Below are 20,053 nucleotides of genomic sequence, written 5' to 3'. Positions count from 1 at the left end.
CTTGGGTGATCCAAGGATACTGAATATTCAAAATTATAGTATTTAATGAAATATTTTACAATTGCATGTTCTGCTTTAGAATGGGAAAAATATTTTGGTGGATGCAATGTCAGGCTGATTCTGGAATAGTCAGTAGGTGTTTTTCCACAAATGGGCTGTCAGAGAAGTGATTATGGAGAATAAACTGACAGTTTTTGGGTAACCCAGAATGTCTCTCTTTGGCCAGTTGCTCAGCCTGCACAGCTGTGTCCTTGCAGACCAAGTGCCTTACTGGCTGTTACTTTACCTAGCTTACATTTTGAAATTCATTTATACCGTGTAGACTACAAAACAGAGAAGGTTAGAACGGAAAACCAACACTTTATTTCAAACTGACTAACAAAAAATGAACTGTAGTGAGGATGTCAGATGTGTTTGCACTGTGTGATGCAGCACCCATCATTTCCCTGTTGCTGTTGTCAGATTATGAAAGTTGATTTTGTGGTCCAGGAGAAAACATGACAATAGTGTTGCAAATAAATGAAAACAATGCAAGACTGTTCCATTTTTATACAGTAGATTTTTAAAATAGCTTTAATTTGTGATACAGTGGACTTCTGAGTAGGGCCTATTCTGCTTTCTGTTTACAATGGTCATGCATGTTGTACCTGTGTAACTGTGGGTAGAACTGGGCTCTTGCTACTTACAACAGAAGGAATAAAGCTAAAAATTACATCTGTATTACTGTAATACATCTATTTGTGTGTTCATAAGCATAAAGTTCCTTCTCATTTCAAGACTGATAATTTCCTATTCTGAAACCATTTTATAAATTGTTCTTAACTTTTTAAACTTTTGATACAGGCAATGATTTTTGGGGTAATATGTAATTTGTACTGCACTGTAAACAGTTAGAAAATGAGTGTTTCTTCATGTTCAAGTAACACTAGTGCTACTAATATTAAAATTGTCTCTTACTCTATGCTACAAAATGTCCACATGCATTTGTCCCAAACAGAGTTTTCAAACCATAAAAATGGCTCTTTGAGGTTTAAGAAATGAAAGGTAGGTTAGTGTTTCATTAATATGATTCTTAAGATTGTATTGTTTTGCCAAAACCAATTTAACATGAGCACGATGATTTGAGCTCTAAACCCTGTTGCTTCTGCTATGCAGAAATAGAATCCTATTGTTTAAATATCTTTGATAACAGAAGTGCTTAATTTTGTTGTTACTTCACCGTTTTCCAGTTCCTGGGGATTGTTCTAATAAAGATTTCAATATAAGCCGGAGTGCGTGTGCACCGCGCCGGGCTGTACGCGGGGCTGTGGGAGCGGGGTGCGAGGCGTGAGGCGCAGTTTGGTGCTGAGGGCGCGCGTGGCGACCGCTGCCGCGTACGAGTGGAGCAGAGGAGGCGCCTGGAGAGGCCACTGCCGCTGCTCCTGTTCGGAGGGGAATTCTGGGGTTTATTTATAAAGGATGGAGGATTGTTTTTACATTTTTTCATTTCAATTTAAATTTTTTGAACCATGTAATAATAAACCATACTGTTTCTTGTCTGAACCTGAATTGAGATCTTATATAAAGTAAGCTATTTGGCTGAAATGATACCAGAGAACTCAGCCGAAATCTTCTTTGGAGTTTAGGAGGCTCAGTCTTATCTTCCCCTGTCTTTGTGATAAGCGAAGAAAACTTTATTGTACGCCATGAGTTGGCGGAGCATCACAGGCAGATGACCTGTGGCAGATGACTCCCCATCTGGCCTGTTGCATACGTTTTTCTGGAGGACAGGAAAGGAAAAGGCCACCACCAAACCCTGTGCAAAAGCTTTTCAGGGATGAGGATGGATTTCAGCAGAGTTAGCAGGGAAACAATTATTTGGAGTCGGGACAAAGAAAGAATTTGGACTCAAGGTTATGGGTATGCCTTGTAAGTCCGTATGTGGGGAGTCTTGTCTGAAGTTGCTTCTGACATTCAGCATTCCCTGCAATGAGATCTTAAATTAGCAAAGCAAGCTGGTATGGCTGTGTGTTTGGGATTCAGTGGCTGAATAGCAAATGGTGCAGACACAGAATCTGTGTGCACCTAATTGCAGCATATATCATTTAAGCGAAAATGAGTGTATATGAGGCTTATACCATAGGTTGCTATTTTTTGGCAAGAGTTAAATGCTATCAGTGTTGGTGGGTAGACTGGTTGGTTTGTGCTGTCCAGTCACTGACCGAGAGTAGCAGTAATTGTTCAGCCCAGGTCTGTGCCACAAGGGGTGGTAGGCAGCTGGAAAAGAGAACTTGTGAGAATTTTGTCGATTTGATCCCTGTATGGGCTCTTTACCTGAGAGTTGAACTCAATGCTCCTTGAAAATCCCTTCCAACTCAGAACGTTCTGTGATTCTGTGAAAGCAAATGCTTATGGAGAAGAGAATGACAGCCTAGGAGGTTTAGATGTGGGCCAGATCAGTCCAAACTAGACAGTGAAAGATGAACAAGCAGAAGTGATCTTCAGAGGAATATTGGTGTTCCCTGAGCCCAGGTTAGCAGCTAGACTGACATAGGCCATGCCACATGGGAAGAGGTACATTACAGCTGCTTGGAAGAGATAAAAGACACTACTGTGCTATGGTAGATCTCCATGAAAGCATATTTACTTTTGTTTCCCTTTTATTTGTTCTGGGTTTTTTTTCTTTTTAACATTTAATCAGATGCAAATTTGGCAAACAAAACCTGCATGCTTTTTGTTCTGTAAAGCATTGCTGTAAAACTCAATTTTGACCATGCCAGAAAGTAATAATAGCAGTAAAGCATTGTGTAGGTTAAAGAACATTGAATAAAAGTGATCATGTATATCCTTGCAGAATCTAACGTAGTGTACCCAGAAACTGAAAGGTACAATTGTAATACAAAATTTATTTTAAGGGGATTCTGGAGGATAGAGGACCTTTACTGTGTCTCATATGTATTATTCTGATTAAAATCTGGAAGTTTTTATTTTTTAAGCTAACATCAGTATCTCCTGTTAATACAAGCAGCCTGTTGGAGCTGACTGCAGCTATTAGTTACGTTGTCCTCCTTCAGAAAATGTCAGGTTTACTAACAAAATTGCTTTCTTGCCTTTTATAAAATTTGTTTCCAGACTGATGGGTTTCTTACCTCACATGGTTTTCTTGCTATTCATATTACTTTTAAATCTAATGTTGGCTGTGTGCCATAGAAACTAATCCACATCTAGGTTAATTCAAAGCATACCTGGGGATTTTTCTCATGTACCAGCAGTCAGCTCTCCAGTCTCTTCTAGGGATCCTACTTTGGCACAGTTTGTTCTTTTTGGTTAGCCAAGAGGAATGTCATACTGTTCAAGTCCCTCAGGCAGCCCTGGAATGTGGACCAGTGACCCATGTCACCACTTGATGGAATGAAGCATAGCTACTTGGTTTCAGTCAGTAGGTTTGTTTTGGGAAGCACCTATGTTGTGAGCACCCTCTTCATGGAGGTGCCCTCTCCAGCACTGGTGCCAGCTGCTCAGGGAGAGAGGAAAAGGGGCTGCCTCCCTCTGCTCTGGCACCACAAGTTGTCATTGTGCTGAAGTGGTGTGCCCTGACTGAACTTTCTGCTAAAGAAGGAAATGGTGATGTTACTGACCTGCTACGTCAAACAGACCTTGGTCATAAATACGGGAAGAAAATATTCCTGGTTTTGTCTCAGCCAGCATCTGATGTGTACCATCTTTGCAGTTTGACTTTGCAGATGAATGTTGCTTTTGGTGCATTTTCTGCAAAAACCTGGCCCTTTTTTTGCAAATCCACACATCTGCAGATGGCTTGGAGAAGGAAAGGATTGTTTTGTATGGAGCTTCATAATGTAGTTTCTGGTTGCCATCATTTTCAACACATCTGACCAACTTAAGTTCCTGTGTTGAATCAACTTTCATTTAATTAAGTCCCAGGTTCTCATTTCTGTTGGTTTGGCTGGGCTCTGTGAGCTATGAGTTTTAATTTTAGTATCTGAAAAATACTAAGTTTGGAAAAGAATCAAAGTCCTCCGAAGGAGAAGGGTCTATATTTATTTTGCTTCAAATGATAATGTCAAAAGGGTTTTGTAGTTTTTATTTTACTTTATGATTGTTTTAGTTTACAAAGTTCCACTTTCTTACAGAAATACTGACAATTTTAACAGTCATGACATTGGTATGTTTAAACTCACAAGTGGGTTGTTTTTTTGAGAACACTAACAATAGTCAAAAACAGACTAACAAATCATAGTATAACAGTCAGCTGTAGTGGTTCTGGGTCACCAGAGCTTAAAAAATTTGTTGTTAAACTCTTTGTGAGTTTTATGTTAGTGGCTCTTGTATTGCAGTGACAACTCTTCCTGAACTGATGATGTGATAAACCTTCACTGGCATATTTCAGTATATCAATGGAGCATGTCTGCACATCCCAGCCCACTACCCAGTCACCTGTACAAATTCCTCCAGAGACACTGAAGATCAAAGTGCATGTTGAAAGGTAACATTTTTATGCATTTAACTATGAACAACATAGATACATACTTCTTTGGTCTTAAAATCTTATTTTGGCTAACTATCTGTATCCCTATTATAGGAATGCTAGTATTTCTGCTGTTTCTGAAAGTAGTAAAAAAAAAGTGGCTGCTAGTGATTCCTGCATTCAGCATATTACAGCTTACATAGTATTTAAATGATACTTTTATGATTAATTTCCTTGGCTCACCTGCTAACTTACATTAAACAAAATCAAATGCTTCCCATGTGATTTTTTTTTTTTAATGGAGTAGCTATCTTTAAAATGCAATGGCCTAATTTTAAAATAAGAAAACGTGTAATTTTTTTATATACAAGTATACTGTTGTCCTAAGTTTCCCCTGTTTTGGTAATAACCTTTGTTTTTGGGAAGCTTGGAGCAGGAGACATCTTTCTCCCATGAGATTAACTTGGGAAATAATATTGGTGCAGTTAGTGATGGCAGTTGTCATACCATTCCAGGAAGGGGATTGGTTTCTGTTGCATTATGGCATAGTTTTAAAGAAAACTCTCTGTCAGCCCAACACCATCTTCTGATGGCTCTGGCACTGTCAAAGGAAGACTCAAAGACCAGATTCTCTGCTTCAGTCCCCTATTTTAAATGCAGTCTGCATTTTCCCAGCCCCACCTGTAAATATCTGCTCGTGCAGTCAATCATAGCAAAAGATGAATGTTCATGCTTCCATTTTCATAGGGAAATAGGAAAATTGCTCCCCATGTACTTTAATCCTGTTCTGACTTTGGAACTGCACCGAAAGAGGCATTTCATAAATAAGCTTAAACTTGTTTTTGTTTAAGGCAACTTGAAGCTACTCAGTTCTTCAAATAAGAGAGAAGTTTTCCTTAAAGGGGCTCAGTGCAAGCCAAATTGCATTTTAAATTAGCAATTTATGTTAACATCTAAATTAACATTACTTAGTATTTAACTGGTAAAACTTCAACATATCAGAGAAATGAACGAAAACTAGTTTGTCTCCTGCTGTACATGCACTGTGGTAGCATGCAGATATATGAAACTAACTTAGGTACGGAAAATGGCATCTGGAATTCTACCCAGGGAATTTAACTTAAAATAAATTAACTCAAATAAGATGTAAGGTCAGTCAAGTTTCACTGCAGCCCCCATCTTGAGTGTTTTGTGAAAAAAAGAGAAAAAAGGGCAGGATAATAAAAGCCTTGACAAACCACTGTGCCAGTGCAAGGAAATTGCTTTGGATACTCTGATTAGCTCAGACATCTATAAGCAGCATTTAAAACAGAGCCAGCATTAAACTTACAGAACTTTATTAATTCAGAGCTTGCCATCAAAGTTCTGCTCACAAAAGTCATCAACAGAGAACACTACCTTTTCTAAACTGAAATGGTCTGACCAGCACCATTAAGGAATTTCACAGAATATTTTCTCCTCATAAAAACATTATCAGCTGTAGCAAGAACAATTTACCGAGTTCTAACCCTCACCGCTAGTTGGGAGAGAAAAGAAAAGGGATAGGGACACACACACCCTTCTGAGGCAGGGTTTCCTTCTGATGCAAATAAAGTTCAAATGAGCAAGGGAATCTAACCATCTTAAATCATTGAAGGAAACTAGTCTTTGAAGACAAAAATTAGCTGAGTTTATAGTAACCTTTGTGCATCCAATTGGTGTATCAAAACATGCTCTACTAGCAAGTCTTAGAACAACAACAGCTCTAAACACAGTAGACTGTGGTACATTTGACTGAATTCCAGTCATTGTTCATATGCAGTTTGATATTGGTCAGTTAAAATGCCAAACTAGATTTTAGTTTTAAAAAGCAGACTTTTTAGGTATTGCCTCTTATTTATCATCCTACCTAACGAAATCACAAGATAAAAGCACAGAAAAAAATGAAAGCTGAAGTAAGGAAGATCCAAAATGTTAAAGCAGATGTGACTTCAGGTTCTTCCCACTTGCCAAGTCCTGTCCTTCACATCCCCAGTTTCCCTTCTCCTAGGTGTGCACCCTCAGGAGCAGCATTGCTTTGCATGTACTCACTTGTATAGCACATATCTGGAGTGTTTCAAGACCCGTCTAAGTCCATTAAATGATTTTTACTACCAATGGAAACAGGTGTGAGCCCTCCTGAAAGATTTCAGTGTAATACTCCTCAGTGTACAAGGGACCATCTCTTAAAACTGAAGATTCAAGTTAAGCACTTGAAATGAGCACAGTTCAGCCATAAACAAACATTTTTGCTTGACATGCTACAGCAGAAACTTTATTCAGGTCTTTTTGAAAATATTTGCAACCAAAATTAATTTTTGTAAATTCACAGAAATAAGCTTTAACATATAGGCTGTATACAACTCAAATACAGGTAATACTTTCAGCAATAACTTACAGATACAAACTAATGATAAACTACAATTTCACAAAGAATTGTAAACATTTTGCACAATTGTCAGTCCTTTCTTTTAGGCAAAGTGCTCTTTTGATGACAAATAAATTAACACACACATAACTAGAGCAGACTACTTCCAGACAATACAAAAAGATGTTTAATAAGGCTTGTAAACAACATAATAGTTACTTATGCAGAATCCATAAAAGTGTCTTGCAGGTTAAATAGATGTACATACCTGGACAAAAATTATCTTGAAATGCTTTGGGTGTTAAATAAAAAGTTCACATTAATATCTTTCCAATTATATTTTCAATACACTATGACCTTAAGGTTACATCTTTAATAGTTTAGATCCCTGATGAAAAGGAATTAGGTGTGACTTAGTGGCAGTTGTGTCATTGAATGGGGTAGCAAAGGCTGAAGTCCAAGAGCTGTAGGTGAATGAGCTACAAAAACAGAAATATTTGCCAGTCAACTTCATTGAAAATAGCAAAAGATTGTAAGTCAGTAAATTCCACTGGGTAATGACAGTTCACTGTCCCAAACCTGCAGCATGTTCTGTTTTTCCTAACCCAGCATTTGCACTTCCACCCACAGCCTACCTTAACACCACTTCTCTGGAGGAAAACAAGCACAGGCCACACATGCAACTCAGCCTGGTTCTCCCAAAACCTTCACAGTCCCTCCTAACCACAAATAGGAGCCAAATTTGTTGACTTGCTGGGTCAGAAGACAAACAAATACTGAAGTACTTTGGACCACCCGGCTCTCCCCTCCAGCCCACTGTATGTTACTGTGAGGGAAGCTGAAGCTCTCTGAGAATTTGCTGGATTGAGCATACTCACAGTCCATGAGATAAAAGCAAGGGAGCAGGTGACAGTTTTATTAAAATTATGTGTTACTAAAATATGTGAGGTAGATGTTTAAGTAAGTATTTAATTTCTTATTCTTGTTTTAATAGTCTAGAAGAAGCACAGATAGATTTCAGCCGTACTATTGCAGTGAAGGGCTAACTGCTTTCTTAATGAGGTGTAGATAGCAAGTACAGTATTGATATATCATCAGGTTTCTTTAATCAGAACTTGGTAAACTGTTCTTGCTACAGCTGATAATATTTTTGTGAGGAGAAAAATAGCAAAGCTGTTATACCTACCATCCATGTAGCTGTGCAGAGCAGTTAGCATAGTCCCATCCTGGGGTACATAGGCAGAGTATGCCATTTCTTCTAACATGGGTGGAGACAACCTGGAGGGCTGAACTGCTGTGACAGGAGCAGTAGACGAATGATTAGGACTAACATGTTTCTTATGACGTGCTCTGCAATTCTGAAACCACACCTGAAAAGGAGGGAAACGTACATCACATGGATAGAACACATTCAATACTACCACAACAACAACCTTAGAGCTTATCTTGAGTTTACATAGCTATTTGGGCCTTTGACACAATGCTGACAAGTCCAAACGGAGAAATATCCATTCTAAACCTACAAGTGGGGTCAGGTCAGGAATGTGTCTTCAGTACCAAGCAGCCCACCAAGGACAGGGACAGCCACAGTGAGGGGCTGGGCATCTCCCAGAGGTGGTGTCCCCCCAGGCCAAGCAACATCACCTGCAGCCCACCTCAGCACAGCCCAGACACAGGGTTCTCCCTGCCTGGAGCTACTGACAGCAAAGCATACTTTTCATGATACCCACTTGCCTTTTCACATGGAAAAGCACACAAGATTTCTTTTTGTTTAAGAATTATTGCAGACAGATACCTCATTTCTATAGAAACACTCTGTCAATCTTCCAGACTATAATGAGCCAAGGCAACTCAAAATTTATTTTTATTTATATTAACATATAAATATATCATTTGTATTACATTTTAAAATCACATTTACATATAAAAATGCATCCATATGTGTGCTGAGAGACATCTTCAAGAAAAGATTCCAAGTTTTTGTTTTAATTTTGGTTGGCATGGGTATATATTTTAACTCTGCTTTCTAGAATAAATGCCTATATATTCACTTGCCCCTTATGTCATATCACAACATGCTTTCCAAAAGAGTGAAGGTCTTAAAAAACAGACTACTACAGTCAGAAATACATACTTGGCCAATTTCTGTGCTATTTATGCTGAGAAGTTTCTTCCTAGAAAACTTAATCCTCTACGCAAAGTGCAAGAGGGTATACAGCAAGTTTTCCAAATCATGATGCTTGTTCTAGACCTATTCCTGACTAAATGTGTTGTCTGAAGTTAAAACAGATTAAGATCTTTTTCCATGTTAGAATAAGCTCAGAGAAAATTGTGACTGAGCATTTCCAATGGATGAGTACCAGACTGCGAGTCAAGTAAGTTCTTGCTGTTACCTGTATAACACGCCTGCTCAAGCCCGTTCTTTCTGCCAGTTTCTGAAGTGTTTGTGCATCTGGATTGTTGTCCTGAGCAAACTGTGCTTGCATAACCTGAAAAGGTAAGATACGAGATTGCAGGAGCGTTTGTGTTGAAAGCCACATTTGACAGTCTTCTCAGACTATGGTACTACTCCTTGCCTGTGTTCAGGAAATCAGGGTTTTTTTGTGATCACTAGTCCCTAGAAAGTACCAAATAAATTTAAAATAAATAAATAAAATTTACATTTTAACAAATTAATAAATTATTAAATTATATTTTATTAAATATATAATATGAATATAATGTTAGAAACATAGTATATATTACTGAATTATCTATTTAAATTATTATTAAAATATAATTTATTTAATAAAAATAAATAAAAATTTTACAAAAAAAAATCTCAGACAGCCAAAGTACAAGTCCTAGTTGTGACATTTTCCAGAACTAAAAGAAATGCATTCTGATTGGCAGTAAAAACTGGAAGAGGTCCTCTGTAAAATTTCATTAGAAGAACTGTAGGAGAAAATTCACTGCAAAGCAACTCAAATATGCCAAATAAACACCTATAGCAGCAGACCGCAGCATAAAAATAAGACATGAGCCATGATCCACCACTCTGAACTAGTCAATCGCTATCTGCACCCAATGTTATGTGGAGTAATTGACCTTCTTTTCATCTCCATGGAAGGTGCTGAAAGACTCTGTTGCCTTTGTCTTTCACCACCCCAAGAAACAGAGGCTCCACCTTGGCTGACCTGACCTTTTTGATGGTTTGGTTACAAGTCAGCACTTGTCTTAAGGATAAAAATTACACTCTTTTTGAGCAAGTAAGGGTTAATTTGGCCTGCATCCTGAGGACTTCCACTGGCTTTAAGGATTTTCCCTGTTTATGAAAGTAGTGCTTTGTGGATTTCTGCAGGGTATGCTCAACAATTTCAAAGCATTATTTCCTTTTTTTTGGATTTTTGACTCATCAAACTTTGCCTGGCTTCATCTTTGAAGATTCAGACTACTACTTTCCACATTCAGAAACTATTTACTTGCGTAATTTTTCATAGAATCACAGACTGGTTTGGGTTGAAAGGGACCTTAAAAGCTTATCTTGTTCCAACCCTATGCCATGGGCAGGGACAGCTCCCACTGTCCCAGGCTGCTCCAAACCCATCCAGCCTGGCCTTGGGCACTGCCAGGGATCCAGGGGCAGCCCCAGCTGCTCTGGGCACCTGTGCCAGGGCCTCGGCAGCTTCAAAGGGAAGAATGTCTTCCCAATGTCACATCTCTCCCTGCCCTCTGTCAGTGGAAAGCCATTCACCCTTGCCCTGTCACTCCAGGCCCTTGTCCAAACTTGCCTCTCCAGCTCTCTTAGAGCCCCTTTAGGTCCTGGAAGGTGCTACAGAACAAAACAATCAAAAAAGCATGGACATTCGTTTGTACAAGTACTTTGTGTGGTAATTACGTGCTGCCTCTCTGACGGTGTACTTATCCCTACAATGTTTCTCTTGTTGGAAGTAAAGTCTTATATGGGCAGCCTGGAGGATAGGTACTGAGGTGCAACAAGCAGATAGGAAATATCAGTAAATAAAAAGATGCTGCAAGACCTCAAACATGGGCTAAAGTATGTCACAATCTACTTTAAAATGTTACAATCTAAATAGAAAAAAAAAAATAAAATTATGTGGACGTTTCAATGACAGCATCTGGGAAGAAGCCCTGAATACAGTTCCCATCCTAATGCCTGATCCTATCTCCCTTTCAGCTTCTTCTGGGGAAAAGTTCCCTTTTGCTGAAGCTCAAGCTCAATGTCCAGAGCCCTTGCCCTGTGCAGCTGGTTGGATTATTTCTTACATGATTGTTTTGTGTTAATACCACCTCCAGTCATGACAATAATAGGAACCCAAGCTTTAAACAACCCTATGTCCTTTTTTTTACATAGCACTGCTTTAACACCTCACATGTTATTACACCTCAAGATGAGTTTCTCAACTGCTTTCATTATGAATAAGAGGACAGACCAGCAAAACAGAACTCACTCTGTGACCAGAAATTCAAACACCTGTTAAACTGAAGGCAAGGATGTACAGCCAGGATTAAGCAGAAAGTCACAGCTTCCTCCTCACTAGAGGTTAAAACTTATAAATCTTGTCTCACTATCCCCTTTCATTGGAAACTGGCCTATCTTAGTCTTAGTGTTTTTCCCTAGAAAGCTAATTTAAGTGAAGTGGCTATCTAGAATTTGAAATAGCTCTGGACTGTCTCAGGAGTTAACTCTTGTCAAGGCAATAAAAAGACAAGAAGTCTGGAAAGCAGAGGAGATGCAGGCATTACAACTTCCAACCTATTAATGTCTTGAAGTCACATACAGTACCCATCTTTGGTACAACTTTCCACATTACATAATCTAAAAACTATTTTGTCTTTATTATGCCTGGTGATGTAAATGGTTGATTAAATAGATTTCATCAAGCAATCAGAATAGAACCATGTTTGTTTTTTTTTCTCCACTCTTCAGAATTACGATCTGCCCCCAGGGAAATAAAGAGCTTGAAGAGTTTCATGTTAAACTTCCAGAAACATGCTGTGTCTTGATAGTTTATTAAATAGTTTAAAAGTATTCAAGCTCTTCTTTCCCCCTGTATGCATGAAACCTCCTATCAGTTCAGTGCCCACGTCTGGAATAAACCCGAGTTACACAAGTTTTTAGCGCTGTCTCTACCTGGAGTTGATCAGCTGTGAAGCTGGTCCGAGCTCTTTTTGCTGGTTTTGGATGATTAACATCTTGTTCTGTTAGTAATGCTCCTTCCACACTAATTCCATTACCTGAAACATTAAAAAGAAAACAATACTGCCTTCTAAACATTCATCTTGATGTTTTAAAGTCAGACTGTTCTACAACAATAACCAACAGCAGCTGGTCAACTGCATATTCAACTGCAACTGAATTTCAGCATAAAAAAAACATTCTATTCAAAGTTAAATTGATCTAGCACCATAACACATTATGCCCTAAGCAACTTCCTTGCAAGTGAGGGAAGAAATAAATCTAACATGATATTTTATCAACGGGGTATGCTGTTACTTTCTTTTCCTTAGGATACAACACAAGTTCTACAGACTGAAAAAAAACCCCCACAAAACAAAACAACAAAAACAAACCAAACAAAACCCCCAAATGTGAAATAACTTACCATTTTTTTGGTTCAAGAACCTGTGCTGCCAGTCTTAGTAAAACCAGTCAATTATCTCTCTGTATGGAAAATGAAGTAAACCCCAAGAATTTAATTAAATCTGAACCACAAACATAGTTCTTAGGACAAGCAGTGTGTTACCATTTTCAACTTCTCTTTTCAGATTGTCCAGCATGCAGTCGTAATGTACTCTGCAAAGGACTTTCTCCTCAACCAAGGCGAACTCCTCTCCAGTTGAGAGCTGTCTCTTGCAGGAGAAGCACGCGAAGCACGCCAGGTGATACACGTTGCCCTTAGCCCGCCGGACCCAGTCGGTGGAGTGGATGTGCCTCCCGCAGCGGGAGCAGCGAGTGCCGTACCGCCTGCAATGAGAAGGGCAATGGGGACCTAGAGACACCGCCTCGGCCAAAGCCGGGTTCCCGCAGGGTTAGAGGAGACGGGGTTGCACAGCGGAAACCCACGCTATGGCTGCGTTGGCATCGCAAAAAAAAAAATTAAAAAAAAAAGAAATCAGCAAATTTCTATATGATAGCTTGAGGCAAGACATTACTAAAGTACAGAGGTTAGTACTTTCAGAAGGCAAAGAGCAAAACGGGCATCTTAACTGCTACACGAATTCATAGCTCATCATCCTTTTGTAAAGAAAATTACTCTTAAAAGCCGCAAGATGGAAACAGCAGACTGTTCGAAGTTCTTCCAATTTTTCAAATGTATTTGATATTACCCTAGTGGTAGTCTAAGCTAATATTTAGTTACATTACCCCTTTACTAAACTTCCAGCATCTTCAGGAGAAGGGGGTAAACCTGTACTTTTACAGTTATTTCCTCTATTCGCATCACACTATGATTTTTAAATAAACTAAAAAATTTGCACTTACATTATAACATTGGAAAATTTCTCTTTGAAGAGGAAACTAGCCACCAAATTATGCTGATTATTTAGATCAGAATTTGAACATCTTTGCCAACCAAATTTTTTTTCAAGCCACACAAAATTTAGTTTTTTCAGAAGATTACAGCACTCAGCTTGCCCCCTCCCACTTTGTGTCAAACTTGACTTGCTGGATGTGGTCTATTCACTGCACAGCTGAGAATCCCAGAAGTAGTTTGGTCTAGCAACCAAACTAGAGAAGTACTAGCAATCACATCAAAATTAACAGCAACCATTTTTTGCTGCTTTCTGGATCAAACACTTTGCATCCTGAATACTACATCGCCAACACAAATAATATTCTTTCGTGCAAGATTAGCCTATAATTTCGAAAGAATCACATTCTAAATCAAACTGATCACAGAAAGGTATGAGTGATGAAAGATTCTTTTAAATATCATGGGATTTATTCTGGGTTGATTTTGCAGCTCCTTGTGATGCCTTAAGCTGGACGCCAGTGAAACACTACTCCAAACAGATAATCTCAATTTTACATTGCATTCTCAGCCAGCATTACCCAAAGATGATTCTTTGCACATACAATGGCTTTACAACCATACAACATACAACCATAAGGCAGGGACTCTGACTTTTTTCCCTCTTGGTGCATACACAAGTAAGTGTATGGTATAAATACAGCAGCTATGCATGACAGGGGAAGGGCAGAAGGGAGACTTAGCAGGTCTCATTACACAGATTTAGGGTCCCCCCAAATCCCTCCTCAAGAAAAGTCAGAGTTTAAACTGCTGAAAATAAACCTAACGAGTGAAAAAGAAAGAGCCTCTAGTGAATTTCAGATGTGGCTGAAGTGAAAAGTAACAAGCAAGTATAACAAGTTATCTGATAAATTATATTCCTGGATGATATACCTGAAATAATCAAGTTTGCAGAAGATATCTTTGTCTTTGATGTAGCAGCTGGTGTGCCTTCCCAGGGACGTTCTGCAAACGCTACATGAGAGGCAGCGCACATGCCAGCAGAGGTCATTTACCTGCCAAAACCCAACAGAAAAATACCCCTCAATACTTTTACTACCAATATTGCATTTTATATTTTACGAGCCCTGATTTTTCCAGAAATGGTCAAAAGTTTTAAGCATCATAATTCACAGAAAAATTATCTTGAATGCAGAACATTTTCCTTATAGAACTGCATGCATATTGAAGGTTAACTAATTTGATTCAGGTCTTCAGAATAAGCTTTCATGGGTTTGTAATTAAAAGCAGTAGAAGAGGAAGAAACAGATACAAGTTCTATGCAGATATTCTGTGCCCAGTTTGGTTCCCATAGCATTAGAGTAAGAGAGCAAATTTTGGCCTTATGTGACCTTGGCAAGACAACTAACTTACACACATCTCTTTCCTAGTCTGCATAAATTCCTGCCTAACATAAAGCAAACGTTACAAAGTTATTTCAAATTTTAAAACGTGAATATTGAAGGTGAAAAAAAAAATAAGTCTGTCAAATAGAAACCCACCATGAACCGCTCCTCCATTTGCTACGTTCCTGTTGAAGCAAAATTGGTGAATGGTATCCGAGTTTCAAAACAGCATCAGGTGTTTTAATAGCAAATTCAATATTTCTTTAATATGTCCATAGCAAAACTAAACATACTCATTGAATGCAGTAGAAATCAGCATTTTGAAAACTCACATATAATTTTGGGGCATATAAAATAAATAAAATGAAAGCAATTATTTTAATTTCTGCTTTCCTATCAAAAGAACTCCTCATAGACATTGTGTATCACCTCAATAAATCATTTGACAACCCAAGACTCCCAATGACCACAAAAATGAAGTAATAACCCTCTGGATAATCCCATACTGTACAGGAGGAATTCTGATAACCAAACAATGATTAAATTTAGAATTTTTTTTTCCCCACTGAGCAAATTTCTCATCTCATACCAAACAGTCCATATATTACCTAAGAGAAAGCTGCTTTGAGGCAATTCAGGATATGCCTTTCATCAGAGTATGACCAGACAAACCCCAGAGAACGTAAAGCATGGACTTCTACACTCATGCTGGGGTCACTTGTTTCAGTCATTCTCCAGGCTGTAATATTGCAGTTTGCCCAATGCTTTTCTAACCCTTATCCTTGTTGGCAGCCACCTTCCTATACTGACAAGTAACACCACAATATATGAAACTGTTGATGATAACAGTTGATAGCTGTCACTAAACTTGCCCTCCTCCCAACCATCTCTTAGAAAGGCTGCAGAGCAGAGGGGCAGCTCTGAGCCAGACTGAGCCTGCCCCGCAACCAGTCCTGCCGTGCCAGGGCTCCCTGGGCCTCCCCAGGTCCGCAGCAAGCTCCGGCACGCAGCTCTGCACAACGTGAGCTGACATCCCAGCCACTCAGAGCCCACTGTGTGATCTTCAGAGATCAACGCACTTCCAAAGAGCGGGACACCAGCAGCTTCCCTAGTTGTCCCATTTGATGTCATTTGTCGGTGTTCCTCCTTGTCAATTGATGGGGCTGAATGTGGAAGGTGTGCTGCTGCTGGACAAGAGCATGCCAGCATCGATTCTTCTCTGCCTACACAAGAAGCAGTAACAGCTAACTTAAACTCAAGGCTAAATAATTTATAAATATTTTGCTCCAAGTTCCGTTATCCTGGTGTTTCAGACAGGAGACAGCAGTGATCAGTAAACTATAAATGAGCTGCCAAAACACCACGGGAGTTCACAGAACCAAAACGGACTTCAAGTCAGTTCTGTTCTTTGTTCACCCTCCCATTCTGTGCCAGCCCAGGCTACTGCAAGGGGGATGGGGTCACCCGAACCAGGGATGTGTGGCCGTTCCTGCAACAACCCCATTTTAACTGAACACTAGCTCCCTCAGACATTTTCCTTGGACCTCCACACCTCAACAAGGCCTAAGTGGATGGTTTAATAACGCCACAGATATGCTTCCAGAGGTGCCACCCACTATCCCTTTGCAAGCATACAGTAACTTCGTTTAAAGCTGATGGAATCAACCGACCTCTGCCATGATAGCTACTCTCACTTTTGAAAGGAAAACCGGCAAAAATCTGACCCAGAGTGATTTTAACGGCTATAATACAAAAGACAAAAACTCCCCCCTTGTCGTCTCCCCTGCAGTAACACTTCTTGTTTAAAGCCACTGAGTCTTGTTTGTTAGTTTTTAAATTATTTTACTCGGTCCTGATTGCAAAGACAAGAAAACTGCCCTGCACACAACTCAATATTCCTTCAAATATATTAGTTGGCTACCTTTTGCAGGAATAACTTATTTCCACATTCTTCGATAGACACTTTTGGCTTTGAGACTCACGACATTCTCCCAAAGCTATTTCAGAATAACGCGGGTCGCGCCGCCGTCACTGACCAAGAGCGCGCGGCAGCCACGGCGGTCGGGACCGCCCGTTCCCGTTCCCTTCCCCGCTTCTCCCAGCGGCTCAGGAACACTCAGCCCAGCACAAGTAGCGCCACCCGAAACACCGACAGCATCTAGAGTTCCCTCTCTGGCCCGAACACGGCGAACACGCTGGGATTCTGCACTCCCGTGTCCGCGGCAGCTCCTCGCCGTCCGGGAAGGGGAGGGTTGTACCCTCGGATCCCACCGGGCCCCGTTTCCCGAGGCTCTCCGGGCACTGCCGGCGGCCCGGGTAGACTCTCCCTCAGTGGGCCGCCTTCCGGCCTCAGCGGTGGGAAAAGTCGCCAGACGAAGGGGTCTCCCGGTCGGGCGCCCTTACCTTGAGCAGGTACTTGTCCACAATCTCCAGGCCGCAGCTACTGCACACGCACTTGCCGGGGGCGCAGCCCGAGCCTGAGGCCATGGACCGCGGCGATGAGGAGGGTGACAGGGCAGCGGAGGAAGAGCAGGAGTCCTCGTCAGCCGCTGCGGGGCTGGCCTGCGGGAGCGCGGGGAGACCGCGATCAGCGCCCGGCCACGCCCAGGAACCCCGCGCCGACCCGCTCTGGCCCACCGGTACCTGCGGACCCCGCCGGGACCCGCGGACCCCGCGGCCGCCGCCAGGGTCCCGGGGGGAGCGCCACCGCGGCCGCCAGACCCGCCGAGCTGCGCCAGGGCCTGAGCCGAGCCGCCCCCAGCCCGCGCACCTTCTCCGCCGAGCCGCCGAGCGCGGGCAGGTCCTTGTCCTCCAGCCTGCAGACGAACATCGGGTCACTCTTCCAATACATGGCCCTATCCTACCACATACCAGCCCCCGGCGGGCGGCGAGCCGGCTCCGGGGACCCCGCGCCGGTCTCTGCTCTCAGCGCCTGCAAGAAAAAAGTTTTGTTTTCAAGTGGGTGGACCTGCCCCGCTGGCCTCACCTCCTGCACAGAACCCGCCTTCCAGCGCGGCGGGGCCGTTATCTCCATTAGCGAGCCCGTGCGGTTTTAGTGAGGGGAGGAGGCACAGAACACCCCCCCCCACACACATCATCAACAACAACAAAAAAACAGCAAAGCACCCCCCTCCCGCCCCCGAGAGAGCCCCCTCACTTGTCTTTATCTTCTGCCGCAGCTTCCCCCCACCAGCCCTGTCTAAGCACGCGTTCCTGTTACATCTCCCTATGAGCGAAGGAAACAAACACGAAGGAAAGCTAAAGTCCGTGTGACGGGAGCGATTTTCCCACACTCCTGAATCCTAAAGCCCAAGCGAATCCCGTAGCTCATACACCACCCCCCTCTCTCTCCTTCACCTCCGAAATCCCGTAATAAAACCTTTCTCATTTAGCTAAAAGAGAAGGACCTGAGCTGCAGAAGCGTTCCTCCTGCTCTGAGCGCCCACAGGTGCTGCTGATTAACCCTGGTGGCACCGCGAACACAGGGTGCGGAGGATGGCTGGCCCTCACTACCTGCAGAACCAGCCTTCGTCTCTTCGCGTAAAGGCTGTGGGTTACGGGCAGCCCTTCTCCACGATCACAAATCTTGTCGGCAGAGTTCCCTCACACACTGGCGGTGCTCTCGAGACATTAGAGGAGAATAAAACAGTAGCTTGTCCTTCGCAGGTGAGGTAAATGACCGGATATCTGCTTCTAGGCACACGTTTAACCAGCCAGCTGCTTTTAATTAAACTTGCCGTTTAGTTTCCATCTTTCCACTCACCTCTGTGGTTCAGCCTCGCCTCACCATGGATGCAGGACGTGTTGTTGAGCCTCGGTAAAGAGATCTGACAGAATTGTCCCTAAGTTTATAAACATGCTAGATTTGATAAAAGGGAATTCTGCGTTTGAAGAGATATGTGAAAGGAGAAACCCCCTATTGTTCTCTCTCTAAAAAAGATGGTCGTTGTTTCAAATTCCGGGACCCGATCTTGCGGAACCGTAACTCGGCTGCGCTGAACATCGGTAAGCCGGGACGTCCCGTCAATTACTCGTTTGTCCAGCGGTTTTAACCGATCTAACCGTGGACCGAATCTCGCTGACATCCAGTCTCGATGACCCTAACACCGCTGCCTCAGCGAGGCAAGCGGAGCTTTGGGGTTTGTGATGGCCGTGACGTGGCTCGGCGCAGCGAGACCGACGCCCGGCCCGGAGCCCCGAGCGGCGACAAGGAACACGGACAACACCGGCCCCTAAGGAGCCCCGGCCCAGCTCCGGCCAACACCTATGCTGGCCCGGAGCCGGCTTTCTGGCGTCTCCCCCGAGGGTCCGGCGTGCGCTTGCTCAACTTCCGACCCAAATGTGGCCCCCGACCCGGCCCGAGCACCCGCCCCGCAGGCGACGGGCTGCGGCCCCACAGAGGGTCCGGTAAGGGCACCTCGCCGCCGCGCTCTGGGGCCCCCCCGCAGCAGGATTCCCCCTTGGGCTCCGCTCCCGGGCCGCAGCGGTGAAGGTCCGGGCGGCCCCGCGGGTCGCGGCGGGGCGGAGAGGAGCGTTCGGCTCGGACAGGACCAGCGCGGATCCTGCCAAGCCCCCATCCTGCCCCCCCCACCGCGGATCTCCCCATCCGTGACTGACAGAGACACGACAGAACTACTGTCGTCTGTCGCGGCTAACACGACAGAAAATGAGCACCTGGCGGGGGGCTCCAAGGGATGCGTTGCGGCGGGGCCGGGCCACAGTGACGAGAGCCCGTGGTGAGCCCGGGCGCGGCGGGTCGGGCACGGCCGGGAGCAGCGTCGTGGCTGCTGATCGTCGGTGCTTTTCCTGCGCCTTCAACGAGATAATTAATGAGGTTGGTGCACGCTCCGAGGAGGGCTGTGGGTTAGATTTCTATGAAATAATCCTCTTCCTATGCGCCTTTTCTCTCTGAAAATACAGCGGTAGGAATCAGCAAAATCAGTCTGTGCGTGATTTCCCGCGGAGATCGTGAGATTACGGGCAGCGGTAATTCACACTGCGCTGTTGGAGGAAACGCAGCGCTCGGGAGATCCCCATGTTTCGTACCGTGTCGGGAGCCTGGCTCCGCCAGGAGACGAACGGACGCGGCTGCACCGGCCGCCCCGGTCTCTCCGCCCGCCCGAGCCTTCGGAGCAGCCCCGCGCCGCGAGGCTCCCGGCGGAGGCGGGGCGGGGGACGCGCTGCGGGGTGCGGCGCTTGGCGGGGTTCGCCCAGGGCCTCTCCGATGGCTGCGCGGAGCCGCAGGCTGGGTCGGCCGTCCCGGGGCGCGGGAGGTTCGGGGACTCAGGAGGAAAACGCGCCGTGAGAACAGTCCTTCAGCAGATCCGGATTATTGTTATGCCCG

General features: G+C 43.3%; 1 protein-coding gene across 5 annotated transcripts; it reads right to left on the bottom strand.

Moving 5' to 3' along the window:
• Positions 1-3,224: 3,224 nt before the first annotated feature.
• LHX8 (LIM homeobox 8) lies at positions 3,225-18,825 on the bottom strand. Of its 5 annotated transcripts, none has more exons than XM_086841981.1 (9): positions 17,867-18,070; positions 17,480-17,641; positions 17,113-17,271; positions 14,258-14,379; positions 12,599-12,819; positions 11,986-12,089; positions 9,245-9,340; positions 8,038-8,221; positions 3,225-3,350 (listed from the first exon to the last, which is right to left on the bottom strand). In XM_086841981.1, exons 2-9 carry the CDS (start codon positions 17,558-17,560, stop codon positions 3,307-3,309), a joined length of 1,011 nt encoding a protein of 336 aa, XP_086698107.1. In that variant the 5' UTR covers positions 17,561-17,641; positions 17,867-18,070; the 3' UTR covers positions 3,225-3,306. The 5 variants fall into 5 exon arrangements, with proteins under 5 accessions (XP_086698107.1, XP_086698104.1, XP_086698105.1 ...); XM_086841978.1 differs by lacking the exons at positions 3,225-3,350; positions 17,867-18,070 and adding exons at positions 6,730-7,330; positions 18,117-18,825; XM_086841979.1 differs by lacking the exons at positions 3,225-3,350; positions 17,867-18,070 and adding exons at positions 6,730-7,330; positions 18,473-18,825.
• Positions 18,826-20,053: the final 1,228 nt, after the last annotated feature.

Source organism: Cyanistes caeruleus, chromosome 9 (assembly GCF_971803275.1).
Source record: "Cyanistes caeruleus chromosome 9, bCyaCae1.hap1.1, whole genome shotgun sequence".
NCBI classification, from domain to species: domain Eukaryota; kingdom Metazoa; phylum Chordata; class Aves; order Passeriformes; family Paridae; genus Cyanistes; species Cyanistes caeruleus.
The sequence above is the reverse complement of the archived record's forward strand: the minus strand, read 5'-3'. Positions and strand labels throughout refer to the sequence as shown.

Coding starts and splice junctions, on each gene's coding strand:
- LHX8 (XM_086841978.1), bottom strand. CDS start 17,560: ATGTATTGGAAGAGTGACCCGATGTTCGTCTGCAGGCTGGAGGACAAG. Junction 9,341..11,985: donor TCACAGCTGATCAACTCCAG/GTAGAGACAGCG, acceptor TTACCTTTTCAG/GTTATGCAAGCACAGTTTGC. Junction 7,331..8,037: donor TCTGCACAGCTACATGGATG/GTAGGTATAACA, acceptor CTGTTTTTGTAG/CTCATTCACCTACAGCTCTT.